Source organism: Hippopotamus amphibius, chromosome 3, assembly GCF_030028045.1.
Source record: "Hippopotamus amphibius kiboko isolate mHipAmp2 chromosome 3, mHipAmp2.hap2, whole genome shotgun sequence".
Lineage (NCBI taxonomy): Eukaryota > Metazoa > Chordata > Mammalia > Artiodactyla > Hippopotamidae > Hippopotamus > Hippopotamus amphibius.
The window spans coordinates 28865978-28885716 of NC_080188.1; the positions used below are offsets into that span (position 1 = coordinate 28865978).

At 46.2% G+C, this 19739-nt stretch overlaps 1 protein-coding gene across 1 annotated transcript; it reads left to right on the top strand.

Annotated features, from left to right (window-relative positions):
- Positions 1-1112: 1112 nt before the first annotated feature.
- Positions 1113-3460, top strand: GSX2 (GS homeobox 2). Its single transcript, XM_057729051.1, has 2 exons — positions 1113-1913; positions 2591-3460. Exons 1-2 carry the CDS (start codon positions 1340-1342, stop codon positions 2926-2928), a joined length of 912 nt encoding a protein of 303 aa, XP_057585034.1. The 5' UTR covers positions 1113-1339; the 3' UTR covers positions 2929-3460.
- The last annotated feature ends 16279 nt before the right edge of the window (positions 3461-19739 follow it).

The window sequence follows — 19739 nt, forward strand, 5'->3', positions numbered from 1 at the left end:
CCAGCCTCCTACAGGGGGAAAGAAGAGAAAGCCGTCACTTCTGCAGCCTTGCCTTCCCTGGAAAGATCAATAGCGCCTAGGTGGGCAGCCACCCTCTCTCACACAGCCATTGGTGCACCAGTCTTCCACTGCCATTCAGAGAGGTTTCCTTTACCAAGCCACTTCTCCCATCCCGAGGCAAGATTCACTGAATAACCATTCTACCTTTATGGGCTTTAAAAGGCCTGCATAGGAGGGGGAGATTCCTGGTTAGCCTGCTAGCTAAGATCTGAGCAAAGGCTTCCCTCAACCCCTGCCAGTCTCTAGAAGGGCGGGGGTTTGGTCCTCTCCCCAAAGTCCTTGGGATGGAGTTTGTAGGGTTGGTCTGGAAATGCAGCAGCGGAACCACTTGGAGAAAGAAAGTGGCCCTTCAGTGTCTCTCTTTGCCAAGGGGGGGAGTTTCAGGTGAGAAAGAGGCACAAGGAAGGGTTGTTGATCTGAATGGCCCCAGAAGGCGCCAAGTGCAAAGGCATTTTAGAACTTCTCAAGCATCAGAATGAAAAGCTTCACTTCTTAGCTGGGAGGCCTCTCTGTTATGTCCCCGGATTCCTCGCCAACTAACCACCTGAATGACCTTGGTCAGGTCCAAAAGCTAGGGCACTGTGTGTGTGTGTGTGTCCAAGTCCCAAGCTGCGCTCTGGGACTGGGCCACACAGTCCTGTTCTAAACCGCAGGCTTCACACTATCCCGTGCCTTATCCACGGCTGGCACAGAGGAGCAAGAAGCACTGGGCTTTCCTATCAGAAAGGCCTCAAAGTCCCCACCTGGTGCACTTTGCGGCCCGAAGCGAAGAAGAGTTGGGCTGGGGCCCAGGCTAGGCCAGAGGGGTGGGATGGAGGATGCAGCTCTGTGATTTCTCGGGAAAGCAGTGGGGAGAGAAGGGGAGGAGGCCTGCCTCCCCCGCGAAATTAACAAAACCTACACTTTGCAAAGTCTCCCCCATCCCCCTCTCCCGAATTCTTCCCTGCCGCGCGCCCGCCCCTCCTCGCAGCTTCTGTTGTGACTCGGGCAGCCTATCCCGAGGGTGGGGAGCTGCCGAGGAGCCTGAGCCGAGCTGTACTCCGCAGCATCACGTGTCGGGGTGGGGGCTATAAAATCCCGGAGCCGGGGCGTCGGGCGGGGGACGTGAGGACCAGCCCTCTCCAGGGACCCCTTTGTTCGTGGCCCAGACGCCGACACCTCCGCGTCCCCAAGGGCTTGACCGCCTGCGTCCGCACCGCGCCCGGGGCAGAGCACAAGACAGGAGAGGGGAGGGGGCGCCTCGGCCGGTCGGGCCCTCCAGCCACCCACCCCTCCCGACATGTCGCGCTCCTTCTATGTCGACTCGCTCATCATCAAGGACTCCTCACGGCCCGCGCCCTCGCTTCCTGAGCCGCACCCCGGGCCAGATTTCTTCATCCCGCTGGGCATGCCATCCCCGTTGGTGATGTCCGTGTCCGGGCCGGGCTGCCCATCCCGCAAGAGCGGCGCGTTCTGCGTTTGTCCGCTCTGCGTCACTTCGCACCTGCACTCCTCTCGGGGGCCCGCGAGCTCTGGCGGCGGGAGCGTAGGGACCGGGAGTGCAGGGCCCGGGGGTGGCGGGGCGGCAGGAGCCGCCGGGGCCTTGCCCCTGCTCAAGAGTCAGTTTTCTTCGGGTCCTGGGGACGCACAGTTTTGCCCGCGCGTGAGCCACGCGCACCATCACCACCACCCGCCGCAGCACCACCATCACCACCACCAGCCCCAGCAGCCCGGCTCGGCTGCAGCCGCGGCGGCCGCGGCGGCAGCGGCCGCAGCCGCGGCGGCCTTGGGGCATCCGCAGCACCACGCACCTGTCTGCACCGCCACCACCTACAACGTGGCGGACCCGCGGAGATTCCACTGCCTCACCATGGGTAGGGCGGGTCCCTGGGCACCTGCGCGCGGTGCCTTGCGGCTCCCGGGAGCAAACTTTCAGCCTGCAGTGGAGGAAGTGGGAACACGGGGGCGGGGTGGGGAGGGAGGAGGGGCTTCTCGTGTAATTGTGGAGTAGTCCCCAGAAGTTCCACGAAGGTAGAAGTTAGCCTTGCCAGCCTCTCCAAGCGGCGTGGTGAGCTTCGCTCGCGGTACCTGGTGCCCGAGTCTTGCATAATATCGAAGGCCTTTGCGACTTCGAATTTGAGGGCTGAGAAATCGGAGGTTAACTGACAGAGGTCCGGGGTGGGTGTGTTTGAACTTAAGTGTGGCATTCCGGCGTCGAGGCTGGCTGAAAGCATTTCGAGGCTTTTGGCTAAGCCTTTCCGCTAGGCTTGAAGGGAGACGACCTGACAATGCAACCCCTCCCCCGGCCCCCACTTTAATCCTCTGACTTTACGTCCCGGACATCAAAGAGCTTCGCTTGCTTGGGCGTCTCTGTCCTTCCCGGCTGAGTAACGATGCGTCTTGCAATGAGAAAGAGTGAGAGATGGATAGATATAGGTGTTTGAGCTTCGCGGGTGGGTCCTTGAGAGGCATCCTTTCCAAGGGATGGCACGTGGGGTGGGAGCTCCTCCCCCGGGAATTACCTCTCTGCCCTCTCTTGGCCGGTCTGCAGGGGGCTCGGACGCCAGCCAGGTACCCAATGGCAAGAGGATGAGGACAGCGTTCACTAGCACGCAGCTCCTGGAGCTGGAGCGGGAATTCTCTTCCAACATGTACCTGTCTCGACTCCGGAGGATCGAAATCGCCACGTACCTGAACCTGTCGGAGAAGCAGGTGAAAATCTGGTTTCAGAACCGCAGGGTGAAGCATAAGAAGGAAGGGAAGGGCACGCAGAGGAACAGTCACACGGGGTGCAAGTGCGTCGGCAGCCAGGCGCACTACGTGCGCTCGGAGGATGAGGACTCCTTGTCGCCGGCCTCCGCCAACGATGACAAGATTTCCCCCTTATGAGGGAGGGCTGCCCCACGTCTCGCCATACGCCCCCGGCATCCCCCAACGCCCACCACGCGACGCGGGAGGCATCCAGGGGCCAAAATCCTCTCCCTTTCGGTGGTCTCACCTGGAGAAGGTGGAGACGAGCGTTCCCGGGGGCTTACATGCTGGGCCTGACCCTTCTCCTGTCTCCTGCTTGACCTATTTGTTTGGGGCTCCACTTGCAGTTACAGATCGTTTTTGTTTTTAATGTAAATAATCTAGATTCAACTCAGTATTGTCATATAACAAAGAAAAAACAGGGTTGGTTTAAGTTTAAAACTGTATAATGGGTTTTGAGAGCGCATGTCATTTCCCTTTCCCTGTGTTTCAGAACCTGATAAAAACACGGGGTTTCTTGATTATTTTTGTTTTGTTTTTAATGAAAGTATTGAATTGCAAATAACTTAGAAAATTAAACCTTGTAGGTCTTGCTTTCTGAAAATTTGTCTGGGGAGAGTTCAAAATCCAAGTTGCTGGAAGTCTCTTTGTGAATAGTTTTATATAAAATTTATATTTATATTTATTTAAATAAATGAAACAAAATCAAAGTTTTAAATTTGTGATGTCTGCTCTCTCCATCTTCCCCTGTCTCTCTCTCCCCCATATGGACGGGGAATAAAAGTGTCTGAGAATTTAGAGCAAAGTGATGACTATAAGTTGGTAATGTGGGTCTCTTGGTTGAGGGAGTTTGTGGTTCTAAAGGATTTCTATGTCACAGAAACTTCTGCCAAGAAGACACCTTCAGTCATGATGCCGCCTACCAGGTAGTACTCCCCATTCCTAAAATAGCTCACTTCCCACAACTGACAGGATACATCACTCCATTTAGAGTGACACTGAATTAATGACAGGCAAACCTTTACATTTATTTAGCAAGAGAGGGTGAAAATCCCCTACCTATTTATTTTCTGTAGCAGTCCCTCCTCTCTTTTTTCCCTTTTCATCTCTCTCAGTACTGAAATCCGAATTATGTGAAGGAATCTGAATAGTAGCAATTGTTATAGGAAGGGCAATGATCCATCAAACAGGTTGGAAGCAAACACATGGAAACTTACAAATGATGCTACAAGTGACTAGAAACAATACTGTTTTTGCTTGTTTGTATAGCTAAGAAATTAGCTGGTTTCCACTGCTGCTGAGAAAACAAAAGTTCAGGAACAGGGAATTATTTTGTCCAAAGACTTACATTCTCACTTTTCCAAAATAGCCCAGAAGTGCCTTTGGACTTTTGGGTTTTTTTTCGTTCTGGTCTCCCTAACTTTAACCTAAATTAGTTCCTTTCTAGTTCCTCTCCTCCCATCACCTTGCAGAGTTCATTCCCGCAAGCCTGGCCCTGGAGAAGACTTACTTTGGTATTGCCCTCAGCAAGGCAACCTGGCTATCTCTTCAGCACAGCCAGGTTCTAAGGCAGAGGGTAAAGCTGGAAATATGGAAACTAGGAGATCTCATTCCCTGCAAGCTGAGTCCCACAAACACCCACTGGTGTTATTTCCGAGTATTTTCTGTAAAGATGCCACCCAAAAAGGCAAAGCCATAGGAACTGTTTACAATACACATATTCACACTTTAGGTCTGATTTACTTTAGGTCTGTAGGAACGGAAACCTCACCAGGTGGGGTTGGGGCTCTAGTATGGGAATGAGGAGAAAAGAGGGAGTCTGTGACCACGGTTTCCCCTCCCAGACACACACACACACTCTCTCTCTCTCCCCCCAGAGGCTCAGGAGAAGGAATGTCTCTTTTCACACTCCCGAGGCCCGAGGCCCGTTGTCAACTCTCATTCTGGTGCTGGCCAGGGCAGGCAGGGGGGAGGAGAGGCTGGACGGTGTGTACTGAATAGGGGAGCTGCTGCCACCGCTTTGTGCAGTGACCTGGGCCTGGTCCTACGCAGTGGTCACAGGCGTCTGACTCGCTTCTGCCCCGGGCCTGGGAGGCTCAGGCTCTGGATAGCTCTCTCTCTCTCTCTCACGCACATAAGCAGAGCTTCAGGCCACTTGTCCTGCCCACTGCGATGGGGAAGGGATGCTGGCTCACTGCCTTTTCCAAAGATCCCATCTCCCTCCTTCTCAATAAACAGGCGTCTCCCGGCACCAGGACAGCAGTAGGCGGAAGGGATTTTCTTAGCGCAAAGAAAGGGCTTCTAAAGAAGAATTCCTTCGCAGGAAATAATAAGAAGGCCAAAAAGCCCCGGTTGCACCTTTTTGCGCTCCTGTCCAAAGCGAAGCCTCATCTGGATGGTGGACAGACAACCCCGTCCTCCTCCCATCCACCCCCAGGCCCGGCCCCTCTGTCTTCCCTCGCTCGGGCCTGACCCTCCCCAAGTCCCTGCCCAGCTGAGGCCAGAGACTCTGCACCTCTCCTGACTATCCCCACCCCCCACCCCCACCCCCACCCCCGGAGCGCAGAGCCACCCATTTACCCCACTGGATGCTGCATCTCCCCCAGCTCCACCGCCGGCGAAGGAAGGAGACGTGGTACCAGCCTTTCTTGCCTGGTTTGGGGCTGCCCGGTACCTCCACCGCCTGTCTTCAGGGAAATTCCTTAGGGATGAGGATAAACAGTGGATCCTGCACTAGAGGCAAAAAGATTCAGGCAAAGACGTGGGACATTCTCCAAATAAAGTTTCTCCAGTGAATCTTCTTGTCACTTTCAGAGTGGACCATGAGATCTCCTTGTCTATTATTTTACACCTCCCCAAACGCCATTTCCCACCTGCCAAAAAAAAAGTTCAGTTGATGTTTTTCAAATTTGGGAATAAGGCGGCTTTGGGAATCTGTCTGATTTTAAAGGCCTACAGTTTCATCTTAGGTTAAGAACACCTAAGCCAACACTCAGATGTACAAGTATTCTGCTAAACAATCCTTATATCAAACACTCTAAGAGAAGTGTCCCCAGATTTATTTAAAAGAGGAGTGTTTAAGATGTGTGGCGTCAACCTTTAATTGTTTCTACCTGGGAAGCACTAGATGCCCCACTTGAAACACAGAATTCTGTTCCTCCAAGGCATGGCCTTTTAGGGGCCTATAACAACATGATAGAAAGTGAAAAAGAGAATAAAAATGAGAATTAGAAATCAGGAGCTTGCTCTATTAAGGAAAGAGAAGTGAGCAGCAGGAACCATTATCGTGGATGAATCCACCTCTTTAAACAGGAAAAGAGCTGGGGGTTGGGGAGGATGGACAGCAAGAAGAATGACCCCCTGCTCTTGTGTCCTGACCCAGTCCAGACATTCCCAGCAAAGAGAGGAGCAGAGACCTTTCCCCTTCACCCTCCCCCTCACTGGCCAACACAAGCCCAAGGCCAAGGGTCTAACAATGATAGTGGCACTCAGGAAGGCTTCTTGATTGCAAACCATGCCCAGGGCAGAAGGGACCCAGCAGCCCATCCCTGTACTGTTTATGGCCCCAGGTGATAAGAGACACTGGTGGTGATGGTAGATCTCACCTCCTCTTCTAATTCTGAAGTGGCCATCATAGTTTACTCCCCCCTGCGGACTGCCCACCATATCCCCCCAAGGATATCCAAAGATATTTTAGGAGAAACAAAAACTTGGGGATGTGAAGTCTTTGATTTTCTGGCTTCTTCCTCCCTCCCCTCACCCCCACTCCTCACCAAGGCTGCCAGTTATATCTAATCAGGATTAGAAATGCAGTTTGCTTGGCCCTGACTATCATCAGAGAATTGCCAGAAAGGCGATTGTTCTAACTAAAGGGGGTCACAGAGGGCAACAGGGTCTGTGTGTGTATGTGCATGTACGCATATGTGTGTGGGGGGGGGGGGAGGGACTTGGTTGTGGTCATGTATGTGGGAAGAAAAGGGTTATTTTTACTAGACTTCTTTTCTTTTCTTTTCTTTTTCTTTCCTTTTCTTTTTCTTTTTACCTTTTGCTTCCCAGTTCTATCTTTCTTGCAGTTTCCACTCATTTTTCATGGCACTGCTTGGGAGATGTCTCTGAGGGAGGCAGGAAGAGGCTCAGAGTTGGGCTAGGGGAAGGAGAAAAAAGATGAACTTCAGGAAAGACTGTAGTGAGCTCTGGGCAAGATCTCAGGTCCAGCCGTAAGGGTGTAAGAAAGAGAGAGAGACTGACACTTCCAATAGAACCTATTTGCTAGAGGAAATTGGGTTTAAAGGAGCAATCACTGCTTTAAAAGGAGCTCCTCCCATCCTCTCCAAACACAGCCTAAAGCTGTCCTAGACATGAATGCAGCTCAGTGCATCAAAGCAATTGTTCCTATTTTCATTATTCACAGGGAATCTTTGAATGTACCTGTTAAGGTGACAGACCTCTTAAAAGGGAACATTTTCCCCGTGCAATTAAATGGTGCATTTACTAGGCTTCTATTAACATAATTTAATATAAATCTATTTTATAAATCTTTAGGCTCACATTACTGAAAATTGAGCTTCTCTGAAAAAAAAAAAAATGCCCACGTCTCTTCCCTAAATTAGATGGAATAGAATCCAAAAACTTGCTATTCTAAGCCAGCTGGAAATGTTAAAAGTAGATGAATCTTTTGTATTGTCTTTTGTTAATGGTGGAGGTTTGAAGAAAAGAGTCAGCTTGTCTCACAGAAGATGAGAAATTCCACAGGAACACAGGGCTTCCAAACCAAGGGCCTGGCACTTGAAGTGGGTAACACAGGCTAGAACTGGAACAGGAACTTAAAGAGATCTCTTAAGAACAGAGTTGAATCAGAGCTCAGATGAAAAAATAACAACCAACCCTGACTCAAAGCAAGTTTCTTCTGTGTGGGGAGAGAAAAATCCAAAGCCTGTGAGCCCTCACAGCCCCATAAGCTACTCCACGTGGAGGTACATATCCTTGTCTGTTCCCATAGCTGGACTCCTTGCTCTCAAGTGCACCCTCCAAAAGCTCGGGCATCCCATTGTCTCTGAAAATAGTGTTTTGTCTGCCCTTATACTGATGTCAGTGCGTGCCCTTCTGCACTGGGCATTGCATTTCTTCAAGCAAAGCCCTATATTTTCCTGAACCCTTGTCCTACCTTTGTTGAGTCTTCTAAATCCCAAACCCAGGAAGGCCCCAGGGGCTCCTCTGAGTGAATCCCGACAGATCGGAAGTGTGTGCTGTGTGCTTAGGAAAGTAACTAGTTTCAGATTAATGAAGCAGTGACAATTTCAATCTGCTTAAAGGCGGAGGTTGGCACTGCCCAGGCCTGAGCATGGGGAGCTCGCCAGGCTGGGCTTTATATTGTCCGCTTTTCTGAAGAGCAGACAAAGATGGATAGAGAGACATTGAAAAGCAGGGGGCGTATTTCAAACAGCCCCATAAAGAGGGCTGTCACTTTAAGACAAGAACCATAGTGCTTTGATGACTTTGTATTAGCTGCCCTATTTCAAATAAGGAACTCAAGTCTCTAGTGAGAGGGAGGAAAAAGGAGGCTGAGAGAAGGAGAAGGAGAGGGGGAGGGGGAGGGGGAGAAGGGGAGAGAGTGGGGAGAGAGAGAAAGGAGAGGGAGAATGTAGTGATATTTGGCCTGTGTGAGCACTGCAGCGGGAATAATTCTTAGGCAACTATTTGGTTTCTGAAGTTCAGGGAGAAACAACCCACAGCAGGTGCAGAGAAAAAAGGCAGGTGGGAGCTGCTCCTTATGGGAAAGAGCTCCCTGCCCCGTGGGCAGCAGCCGGTCCAGGAGTTGAAGCCAGCTTGGCCTCAGTTTGCTGGGAAGTGCTGGAGAGGGACACACAGCTCTGCCCGGTCCCAGACCGCTGAGGATTATAATGGAAATTTTTGAGAGCTTGAAAGAGAAATAATAGGAAGGGGGGAGGGCAGGCTTTTGGAGTCCACCTTCACAAAGCCCAATTTAAATTGTTTGGGGTCAAGCAGCAGCAAGCCACCTTCCCCCTTTCCTTCTTAATTAATTAATGACCACGATTAATTATTAGGGTCTTGTATCTCAAGACTTCAAAACACCTTCCCCCAGGGGCTGATGAGTTGCTTGAGCCAGGCACGTGGTTCTAACTTGAGAGATGAAAGCTGAAAGTTGGCAGTGTAGTCTGTGTCTCTATACCTACTTCCCTCTAGGTCTCTGCCTCTGCTTCTTTTCTGCTCGTCATCCTCTTTCTGCCTTGGTGTGTCTCTGTCTCTCTGAATCTTTCTCTTCTTTGTTCTCCAGGCCGATCTCCCCATCCTCCTCCAATCGCTCTTGGCCCTGGCTCAACCCTCCCAACTTCAGGGCCTCAGCTGTCCCGGGAGAGGGGAGGATGTCCGTGCGGCCCCCACCCAGGGCACCGGCAGCTCCGAATCTCACCGCTGCAGCAATGTCAGGAAGTGAGCGGGCGGCAGGGCTCACCGGCTAGATCAAGAGTTATTGACAGCTTAAATTTTTTTTTTTCCTGCCAATAATTTTTTTTTTAAGGGACCTGGGAACCGGGAGCAGGAGATCGCTCGGGCTTTGCAGGCCGGCGAAAGGGCTCCTCCGACGGTGCCCGCTGGAGGGAGAAGCGTTTAGTCACTGTTTCATTAGGCACTATTTGAACCTTGCAACATGTGGTAATTTCTGGGGCAAGCTGAAAAGGGGGGATTATGTAGGAGGGACACAAGGAAATTAGCGAACGGTTAATTTAACTCGTTTTCTGCTAGACTTTTCGATACATTCCTAATTGACTGAGGGGCAGGTGAAGCTCCCGCCCCATGCAGGCTCATTCACGGTGGGAATAAATGGTTCTTTTTCAACTCACACTGCTCACAATATATCATCAGGGAAAAGACATGCAATGAATATGTTGATTTTTTTTTATTAATGGAATTACACCCTGCCACGCAGGTGTGAGGGTAAAAACCTATACTGCAATGAAATAAGATTAACAATGAAATTAGAATTTTATTAGCTTTATATGTCACATAGACCTGGATTTGAACTGTCAAAACAAGCAACAAGAAAAGATATTCTGAAGGCAGTCCTGCCAATCAACCAGGAGAAATGCAACAGCGTCTATCCAGATCACAATCAGCTTCACTTCCTTCAGTACCTCCTTTGGGCCTTCTGCCGGAGGCAAGAGGACGGAGGGCCTTGCTTGGTAACAGCCTGGTTTCTGGACCCCCAGGTAGTAGCTGAAATCACCGCTTGAGCTCGGAGGCCGGGCCTAGAGCAGGCTCCAGCCCAGGGAAGAGGGGCCGTGATGACCCGAGGCCGCCGAGAGGTCAGCCAGAGGGGCCGGGCCATCACGGGCCTGCGGGCCTCAGGCTTCGCATCCTCTAAATCAGCTGCCGGGCTGGCCGCGACCCGAGGGAATGGAGAGGAGTCGGAATGCGGGGCTGGAGGTGGAGTGGGGCATCCCTTGGAAAGCGCACTGAGTTTTGTTACCCGGGTGCCCCGGGCGCTTCGGCACTGCTACCTGGGTCTGGCAGGCGCAGAGGTGCCCTATGCAAATAGTTCACTATTAGGCGAGAAAGAAATACTTCAAATGGCCCTTTGTAACCTTCTATAGAAAATCGAGGTACTCTGCATGACAAAGCACAATTAAGCTTTCTATTCAGGAGTTCTGCAGCTGGTAGCCCATTGGGAAAGTGGGAGGAAACGCGAATATATTAATAGTGTGGCGAAAGTTTTTTTGTGTGCGTGTCCTTTTCTGCGCCGGAGCTAGGGAGGGGCGGTGGGTGGACCCGGAGGGGAAGGAGGCTCCGCCTTGGATCCTTGCCACCTGTACAACCTCGTCTCTGCCCACGTGGAGAGCCTTGCTTGTCTGGCCGACCGGGCCCTCTGAATGGTCCCGACGACCCCTGCGCGAGCGGGGCTGGGCGTACCCTGCGGGCACCAGCGCCTGGGCGGGGCAGGACGCCTTCCCCAGCCTAGCCTCTGCGACCCCGGAAAGCTGGGCTGAGACCCGACGCCTGGCAGTTCTTGGTACCCGGTGCAGCGGGGAAGCTCCCCAGCCCCGGTGCTTCGCCCAGACGCCAGGGCAGGTGGTGCATATTGGAGCACAGCAGGGGGAAGTTGCGCTGGGAAAGACTTGAGAAGAGTAGAGCCGGATTTTCCGTTCAGCTCTAATTTTGTCCCATAGTTGAGGTTCACTTCCTAATCGTGAGGAGAATTTTTTGCTTCTTAGTAAAGAAGGGCCCTTAGCCAACTGTGCTGGTTATTCTGCATTTTCGGATCTAGATAGATCTATCTCCGCCCTCCTCTGTCCTGCTGGGTGCCGGAAGACACTGGCCACTGTGGATTGTATTACATCTTCTAATAACTGCATTATCTGCAGTTTCTTGCCTTTGACTTCCATTTGGGTTTGGTGAATGAGTGGCACTGCAAATAACAGAACAACCTGATGAGAGAAGCTGAGGTATATTGATTGTTTCTGGGGGTGCTGCGTTGTCCCAGTTCTGGCAGTTGCTGCTTCCTTCCAGAAATTCCCTTTCTCTCTGAGAGCCTCTCTTCCAAGGCTACAGCTCTTAAGCAAGCTCTTCCTGCATCTTCCTGGAAAAGGGTGGAAATGCCTTCAGGCTTTTACTAGTCCCTAAGAGCATCAAATTCTTGTTAATTCCCTGAGCTCTGCACACATCTCTGCAAGTAGTCATTTTGTTGAAAACTTCCTTTAAAAATCCCAGCTCAGACTGGTTGCTTAGAGGCTGACCAGCCATGCTATGCTTGAGTCAGCCTCTTCTGTAACAGTCAGGTCAATTGTCTCCTCGTTTTTGCTGGGACATCTCTCGTGAGAGAAGTTGTCCCAGCCCATTCCATTTTCAACAGCTTTGACCATTAGGACCATTTACTTGTGTTGTATCAGAATCTTCCTTTGTACTGTCTCTCCAAGAGTCCTACCTCATTCTTTTCTCATGGACTTCTAGGTGTCTGCCTTCTTCCCTATTCTCAACTGTGACGTCCTTGATGAGAGCAACTGCATCTTTCATCTCTGCATCCTTAGCATTCATCACAATGCATGGTACATAGTAGATGCCCAGTAAATACTAGCTAGATCAATGCATCATTCTGCTTCCAAGACTCCACCAGTTGCCTCAAACATGGAGGCTGGAAACAACTATATTTCATTGTAGCTGTATATACATACATATATATGATAAATATATATGATAAATATATATACACACAGGCTAAATATCCTATGTAGAGAATAAATATCCTGTATAGAGGATATAGATAGGCTATAGAGAAAGTTCTGGAATCAGTCTGCGTGGTCTACCATTTACTAGCAGTGTGACTTTGAGCAATTCACTTAGCCTCTCTAACTTCTATTTTCCTCACTTGTAAAATGGGGCTCATTACTAGTACTTCCCTCACAGGGTGATGAGGACTAAATAAGGAAACGCAGGAAGAGATACAGATATTTAGCTAACTTAGATAAGGTCTAACTGAACAAGTAACTTTTAAATGAAGACCTGAAGGGAATATGAGGAACTGACCATGTGACTTGCTGGGGCAAGAGAATTCCAGAGGTAGAGAATTCCAAGCAAAGGTCTAGGTGGGAAGATGCCTGAAATACGAGGGTGAGTCAAAAATTATCCGCACGCTGGCTGTAGAATTTATTTTAATTAACTTTTAGAAAAGACAAATACATCATTTTCCAACATAATCTCCTTGCTTTTCAATACACTTTGTCCATCTGTCAACAAGCTTTTGTATTCTCTCATTAAAAAATGTTTTACGCTGAGCTGCGAGCCACAAATGCACCGCTGTCTTCACTTTTTCATCAGAAGTGAATCAGGCTCCTTCTTGATGGCTAACACTTGTGTGACCTTCCTTGAACTTCTCTATCCATTCATACACACCTCTTCTCAACAAGACACTTTCTCCATACTGCACACAAAGTCTTCAATAAATAATGGCACCAGGTATATCCTCAGACCACAAAAAGCAGATCACTGCACGCTGTTCTTCTTTCGTGCAAATCACAAGTGGGGCATCCATTTTTGCTTGCACCGCAGTTACAAATGAACTGACGTAACATATTCACACCTGCACAGCAGTGACTGGGGAGATAGTAGCCTTGAACGGAGAGCACTGATAAGACAGTGTGGCCAACAGAAGTTTTAATATAACCAGAGTGTGGTTAATTTTTGACCCACCCTTGTATATTAATGAATTTGACTACTTTAGATACCTCGTGTGAGTGGAATCATATAGTATGTGTTCTTTTGTGTCTGGCTTATTTCACTTGGCATAATGATTTCAAGGTTCATCCATGTGACAGCATGTGACAGCATTTCCTTTTTTTACCATTCGCATAGTACTTCTTTGTATTTATATACTACATTTTGCTTATCAATTCATCCATTGGTGGACATTTGGGTTGCTTCTACCTCTTTGCTATTGCAAATAGTACTGCTATGAATGTGAGTGTACAAATACCTCTCTGAGATCCTGCTTTCAATTATTTTGGATTATACCCAGGAGTGGGATGCTGGATCATATGGTAGTTCTATTTCTAATTTTTTGAGGAACCACTGTACTGTTTTCCATAATGGTTGTACCATTTTACAATCCCACCAACAATGCAAAAGGGTCCCACTTCTCTACATCCCTGCAAACGCTTGTTAGTTTCTGTGGCTTTTTTTTGGTAGTAATTCTCATAATAATGTAAAGTAATATCTTGTGATTTTGATTTGCATTTCTCTGATGATTAGTAAAGTTGAACATCTTTTCATATTCTTGTTGGCCATTTGTATATCTTCTTTGGAGAAGTATCTGCTCAAGTCCTTTGCCCATTTTCTAACTGGGCTGTTTGATTTTTTTGTTGTTCAGTTGTAAGAGTTCTTAATATATTCTGGATATTAACCCCTTATCAGGTATATGATTTGTATATATTTTCTCCCACTCTGCAGGTTGCCTTTCACTTTGTTAATTCTGTCCTTTGATGCACAAAAGTTTTAAAATTTGATTTGTCCCATCTGTATTTTTTTCTTTTGTTGCTTGTGCTTTTGGTGTCATAACCAAGAAATTTTTGCCAAATTCAATGTCATGAAGATTTCCCCCTATCATTTCCTCTATGAGTTTTATATTTTTAGGTCTTACATTTAGGTCTTTAATCCGTTTAGAGTTAATATTTGTTTATGGTGTAAGGTAAGGGTCCAGCTTTGTTCCTTTGCATGTGGATGTCCATTTTTCCGAACTGGATATCCAGTTGAAGAGACTATGCTTTCTCCATTGAATACTCTTGGCACCCTTGTTGAAAATCATTTGAAATTTGTTTCTGGGTCATCTATTCCACTGGTCTATATGTCTGTCTATATGCCAGTACCACCCCCCCCCCCTTAAGATTTATTTTATTATTTTTTTACTCATTTTTGGCTGCATTGGGTCTTTGTTGCTGTGCATGGGCTTTCTCTAGTTGCAGAGAGCAGGGGGCTACTCTTTGTTGCGATACACAGGCTTCTCATTGCGGGGGCTTCTCTTGTTGCGGAGCATGGGCTCTAGGTATGCGGGCTTCAGTAGTTGTGGCTCACAGGCTCTAGAGCGCAGGATCAGTAGTTGTGGTGAACAGGCTTAGCTGCTCTGCAGCATGTGGGATCTTTCTAGCCCAGGGCTCGAACCCATGTCCCCTGCATTGGCAGGCAAATTCTTAACCACTGTGCCACCAAGGAAGCCCCAGTACCACTCTTTAGATTACCACAGCATTGTAATTAAGTTTTGCAGTCAGAAAGTGTGAGACCTCCAACTTTTTCTTTTTCAAGATTGTTTTGGCTGTTTGGAGTCTCTTGAGATTCATATGAATTTTAGGATAAATTTTCTATTTCTGCAAAAAATGTCATTGGGATTTTGATGGGGTCACATTGAATCTATAGATTGTTTTGAGTTGTACAGATATCATTATATATAAATTTATTTATTTTATTGGCTGTGTTGGGTTTTTTTTTTTTTTTTTTGCCCTGTGCAGGCTTTCTTTAGTTGCGGTGAGTGGTGCACGGCTTTGTTGTGGTGCACAGGCTCCTCATTGCCGTGTCTTCTCTCGTTGCGGAACATGGACTCTAGGCGCGTGGGCTGCAGGAGTTGCAGCACATGGGCTCAATAGTTGTGGCTAATGGGCTCTAAAGCGCAGGCACGATAGTTGTGGCACACGGGCTTAGTTGCTCCGCAGCATGTGGAATCTTCCTGGAGCAGGGATCGAACCCATGTCCCCTGCATTGGCAGGCAGATTGTTAACCACTGTGCCACCTAGGAAGCCCCTATAGATATCTTAACAATACTAAGTCTTCCAATCCAGGAACATGGGATGTTGCTCCATTTATTTGTATCGTTAATTTCTTTCAGCAGCATTTTGTAGTTTTCAGTATACAAGCTTTTTAGGAGGCCATGTTAAACAGTGAAATTGCCAACAAGTACAAAATTTGAACATTGGCACTAACAGATCACAAATGGGACACTTATTTACAATATAAGAGGTGACACCAACAAGGCAGAGCATTGTCTTATTCCACCTCAGAGGGAACGTGTGCCTCGGATGACTCACATTTTTTCATCCTCTGTACATGTCCACAAATGACTAAGAAAGTGTGATGAGTATTGATTTGGGGGTTACAAATAAATTTTACTAAGTAGGGGAATTCAAAAATTTGGAACCTGCAAATAATGAGGATCAACTATATACACTTGCAGAAGTAAAGTGCGTGCAACAGCAGCACACAGGATGGGAGGGAAAAATGGATGAATGCTGTTGTAAGGATATCATGCAATAGGTAAAGTTCTTATGCTATACATGGTATAATATTACTTGGAGACTGTGATAATAAGGCTGCATGCTATAAACACCAAAGCAACAACCAAACCAAGTCAAAACGAAACAGAGCAAACAAAATGATATCACTAACAAGTTACTAAAGACTATAAAGGGGAATAATAAAAAGTAATTGCTAGTGTGATATCAAGGAATAGGAACAAAAAAGTTCATTAGTGAAAGTATAATGATTGAATAAAGAAACAGAGCAAATTTGAAGTGTTGTGTTATGTTCTGAGCATATGAGAAGGACAAACTAGAGTTTCTTCTGAGGATAGCCGGGACATGGTCTTCCTACTTGTTTCCTCTTCTCTTCGACCCAAGGATGGTGATGAGTCTATCCTCTCCTTCTGTAATCCTAATGACCAAGAGTTTGTATTGTTGAGGGCTGACTACCCTGGGATATGGCAGTTTTTAATCTAGGAAACCATTTTTTCCTGCATAATTAGTTTGTGGTAAATAGCTGGCATTGAGAATTCCCTGGAGGTTCAGTGGTTAGGACTTCATGCTTTCATTGTGGAGGGCGAGGGTTCAGTCCCTGGCTGGGGAACTAAGATCCCACAAAATACACGGTGCAGCCAAAAAAAAATTTTAAATAAATAAATACATAGATGAGGATTATATTAGTAAATGTGAAAGTGCAGCTCAAAGAGTCCAAAAACATATCTTTAAAGAAATCATACTTTTTTAAATGCCTGGAAATAGTCACCCAAATATTGAGATAATGTTTACAGAGATGGAGTTTTAGAAATGTGAATTAATATGTGTAAAATTGCTCCCTAAAACAGTAAAGGACTACAAAAATAATCACAAAGAATAGGAATAATCACAAAATAATTTTGGCTCTTAAGACCTGTTTGGAATGATTAGTTTAGAAGACACCAGAAAAAAAAATTGTTCTCTTTTTAATTGAAGTATAGTTGATATACAATGTTGTGTTAAATTTCTGCTGAACAGGGACTTCCCTGGTGGCACAATGGTTAAGAATCCTCCTGCCGGTGCAGGGGGCATGGGTTTGATCCCTGGTCTGGGAAGATCCCACACGCTGCGGAGCAACTAAGCCCATGTGCCACAACTACTGAGCCTGAGTGCCACAACTACTGAAGCCTGCATGCCTAGAGCCCGTGCTCCATAACAAGAGAAGCCATCACAATGAGAAGTCCACACACCACAACAAAGAGTAGCCTCTGCTCTCCACATCTAGAGAAAGCCTGTGCGCAGCAACGAAGACCCAATGCAGCCAATAAAAATAAATTAATTAATTAATTTAAAAAATTTCTGCTGTACAGTAAAGTGATTCAGTTACAGTACATTCTTTTTTATATTCTTTTCCATTATGGTTTATCACAGATATTGAATATAGTTCCCTGTGCTATATAGTAGGACTTTGTTGTTTATCCATTCTATATATAATAGTTTGCATCTGCTAATCCCAAACTCCCAGCCTATCCCTCGGCCACACCCCCCCACCCCCTTGGCAACCACAAGTCTGTTCTATATGCCTGTGAGTCTGTTTCTACTTCATAGATAAGTTCATTTGTGTCATATTTTGGATTCCACGTACGAGTGATATCACATGGTGTTTGTCTTTCTCTTTCTGACTTTCTTGACTTAGTATGATAAAACTCTAGGTCTCTCCATGTTGCTACCACTGGCGTTATTTCATTCTTTTTTATGGCTGAGTAGTATTCTATTGTATATATATATCACATCTTCTTTATCCATTCATCTGTTGATGGACATTAAGGTTGCTTCCATATCTTGGCTATTGTGAATAGTGCTGCTGTAAACATAGGGGTGCATGTATCTTTTTGAATTATATCCTGGGCAGATATATGCCCAGGAGTGGGATTGCTGGGTCATATGGCAACTCTATTTTTAGTTTTTTGAGCAACCATCCTCCATATTGTTTCTCACAGTGGCTGTAGCAACTTACATTCCCACCAACAGTGTAAGAGAGTTCCCTTTTCTCCACACCTTCTCCAGCATTTGTTATTTGTAGACTCTTTAACAATGGCCATTCTGACTGGTATGAGGTGGTACCTCATTGTAGTTTTGATTTATATTTCTCTAATAATTAGTGATGTTGAACAACTTTTCATGTGCCTGTTGGCCATTTGTATGTCTTCTTTGGAGAAATGTCTATTTAGGTCTTCTGCCCATTTTTCAGTTGGATTGTTTGATTTTTTTTTATTGTTAAATTGTATCAGCTGTTTGTATAGTTTGGAAATTAAGCCCTTGTTGGTCTCATCATTTGCAAATAGAAAAATTGTTATTTGATTAGGTTTTGAGTAGCATAAGATCTAGTCCATATTCAGAATGCATTCTCAGTCAGTGTCAGGATTACTTTAATAATTATTTTTGAATTTAAGCTTCCTTCTCCAGTGCATATAGAGCCATTCAAGACATGGATACATACAAAATGCTTGAATGTTTGTGTTTTTTAAAAACACTTTCCTGGACTTCCCTGGTGGCGCAGTGGTTAAGAATCCACCTGCCAATGCAGGGGACACGGGTTTGATCCCCGATCCGGGAAGATCCCACATGCTGCAGAGCAACAAAGCCTGAGCACCACACTACTGAAGCCCATATATCCTGGAGCCCAAGCGCTGCAACTACTGAGCCTCTATACTTCAACTACTGAAGCCCATGCCTAAAGCCTGTGCTCTGCAACAAGAGAAGCCACTGCAATGAGAAGTCCATGCATCACAATGAAGAGTAGCACCCCACCCCCACTACAACTAGAGAAAGCCTGAATGCAGCAATGAAGACCCAATGCAGCCAAAAATTAAAAAAAAAGTAAAAATAAAAATTAATTAATTAAAAAAGCACTTTCCTCCATGTTTTAAGCTTCATAGCAACAAACAATTTCTTTTTAATTGTTTTGATTTCCTAGGCTTTCTTTATGAAGTTGATAAATCTCTTTCTTAATAGCCCAAAGCACACTGGATCAGATCTGGTCTTAGGGGTAGCCATGTCTTAGCCAAAATTCCTTTCTAAACTTCTATTCCTAATAACAAAAGTTTTGGTATGCTAGAAACAGAAAGAAATTGTTTTAAGTTAATAAAAGATGTTTCTCAGAAACTCATGGCAAATATCTTACTAATTTGTGAAACAGTCATACTATCCCCATTAAAGTAGAGAACAAGGAAAGCTGCCCATTCTAATCATTTTACTTAATGACTTTTCATTGGTTCTAGCAAGCTGTAAGGAAAGAAAGAGAATCAAGAGGGAATGAGATTGTTAAAAGGGAAGAGGTTAAATTGCATCTTATAATTTATAGTAGAATACAAATATATAACATAATACAATGTAATTATATTATTGATTAATATTTTATTAATTATATAATATAGTATCCTTATACATATAATGATATATTTATTATATATGTATGTATGTATACACATGCACACATAAAGAGCTAAATTGTTACTCAGAAACATAGGAGGGTCTTCCTAGGTGGCGCAGTGGCTAAGAATCCGCCTGCCAATGCAGGGGACACAGGTTTGAGCCCTGCTCTGGGAAGATCCCACATGCCGCAGAGCAACTAAGCCCATGAGCCGCAACTATTGAGCCCGTGTGCCGCAACTACTGAAGCCCACAAGCCTAGAGCCCATGCTCTGCAACAAGAGAAGGCGCCGCAGTGAGGTGCGCATGCATCACAATGAAGAATAGTCCCTGCTCGCAGCAACTAGAGAAAGCCCGTGTGCAGCAACGAAGACCAAATGCAGCCAATAAATAAATAAATTTATTTAAAAAAAAAGAAACATAGGAAAAGTTTCCAAATGTTTGAACTTATGAAATTCAGCAGCCCAACAGCGTTTCTCAAAAAAACCTATTCAATGTGCAGAGAGTACATACTTCCAGCCTGTTGAGAAATAAACAAACCTGTAAGAAACTGTACAAATGAAACCTGAATCACAGGAAGTATTTAGTCACTGTGTATAAAATGTGTATCTTAAAAGATTATACATTTTAATTGTTTGTTGAGAAAGTGTTCACTTTCAATAATGTATGAATTTTTGTTTTAATCTGTCAACTTCTGAGGAAGGGAGCCTAAGAGGATATAGTTTTTAGAGTGTGTTTTATAACCCCTAGAAA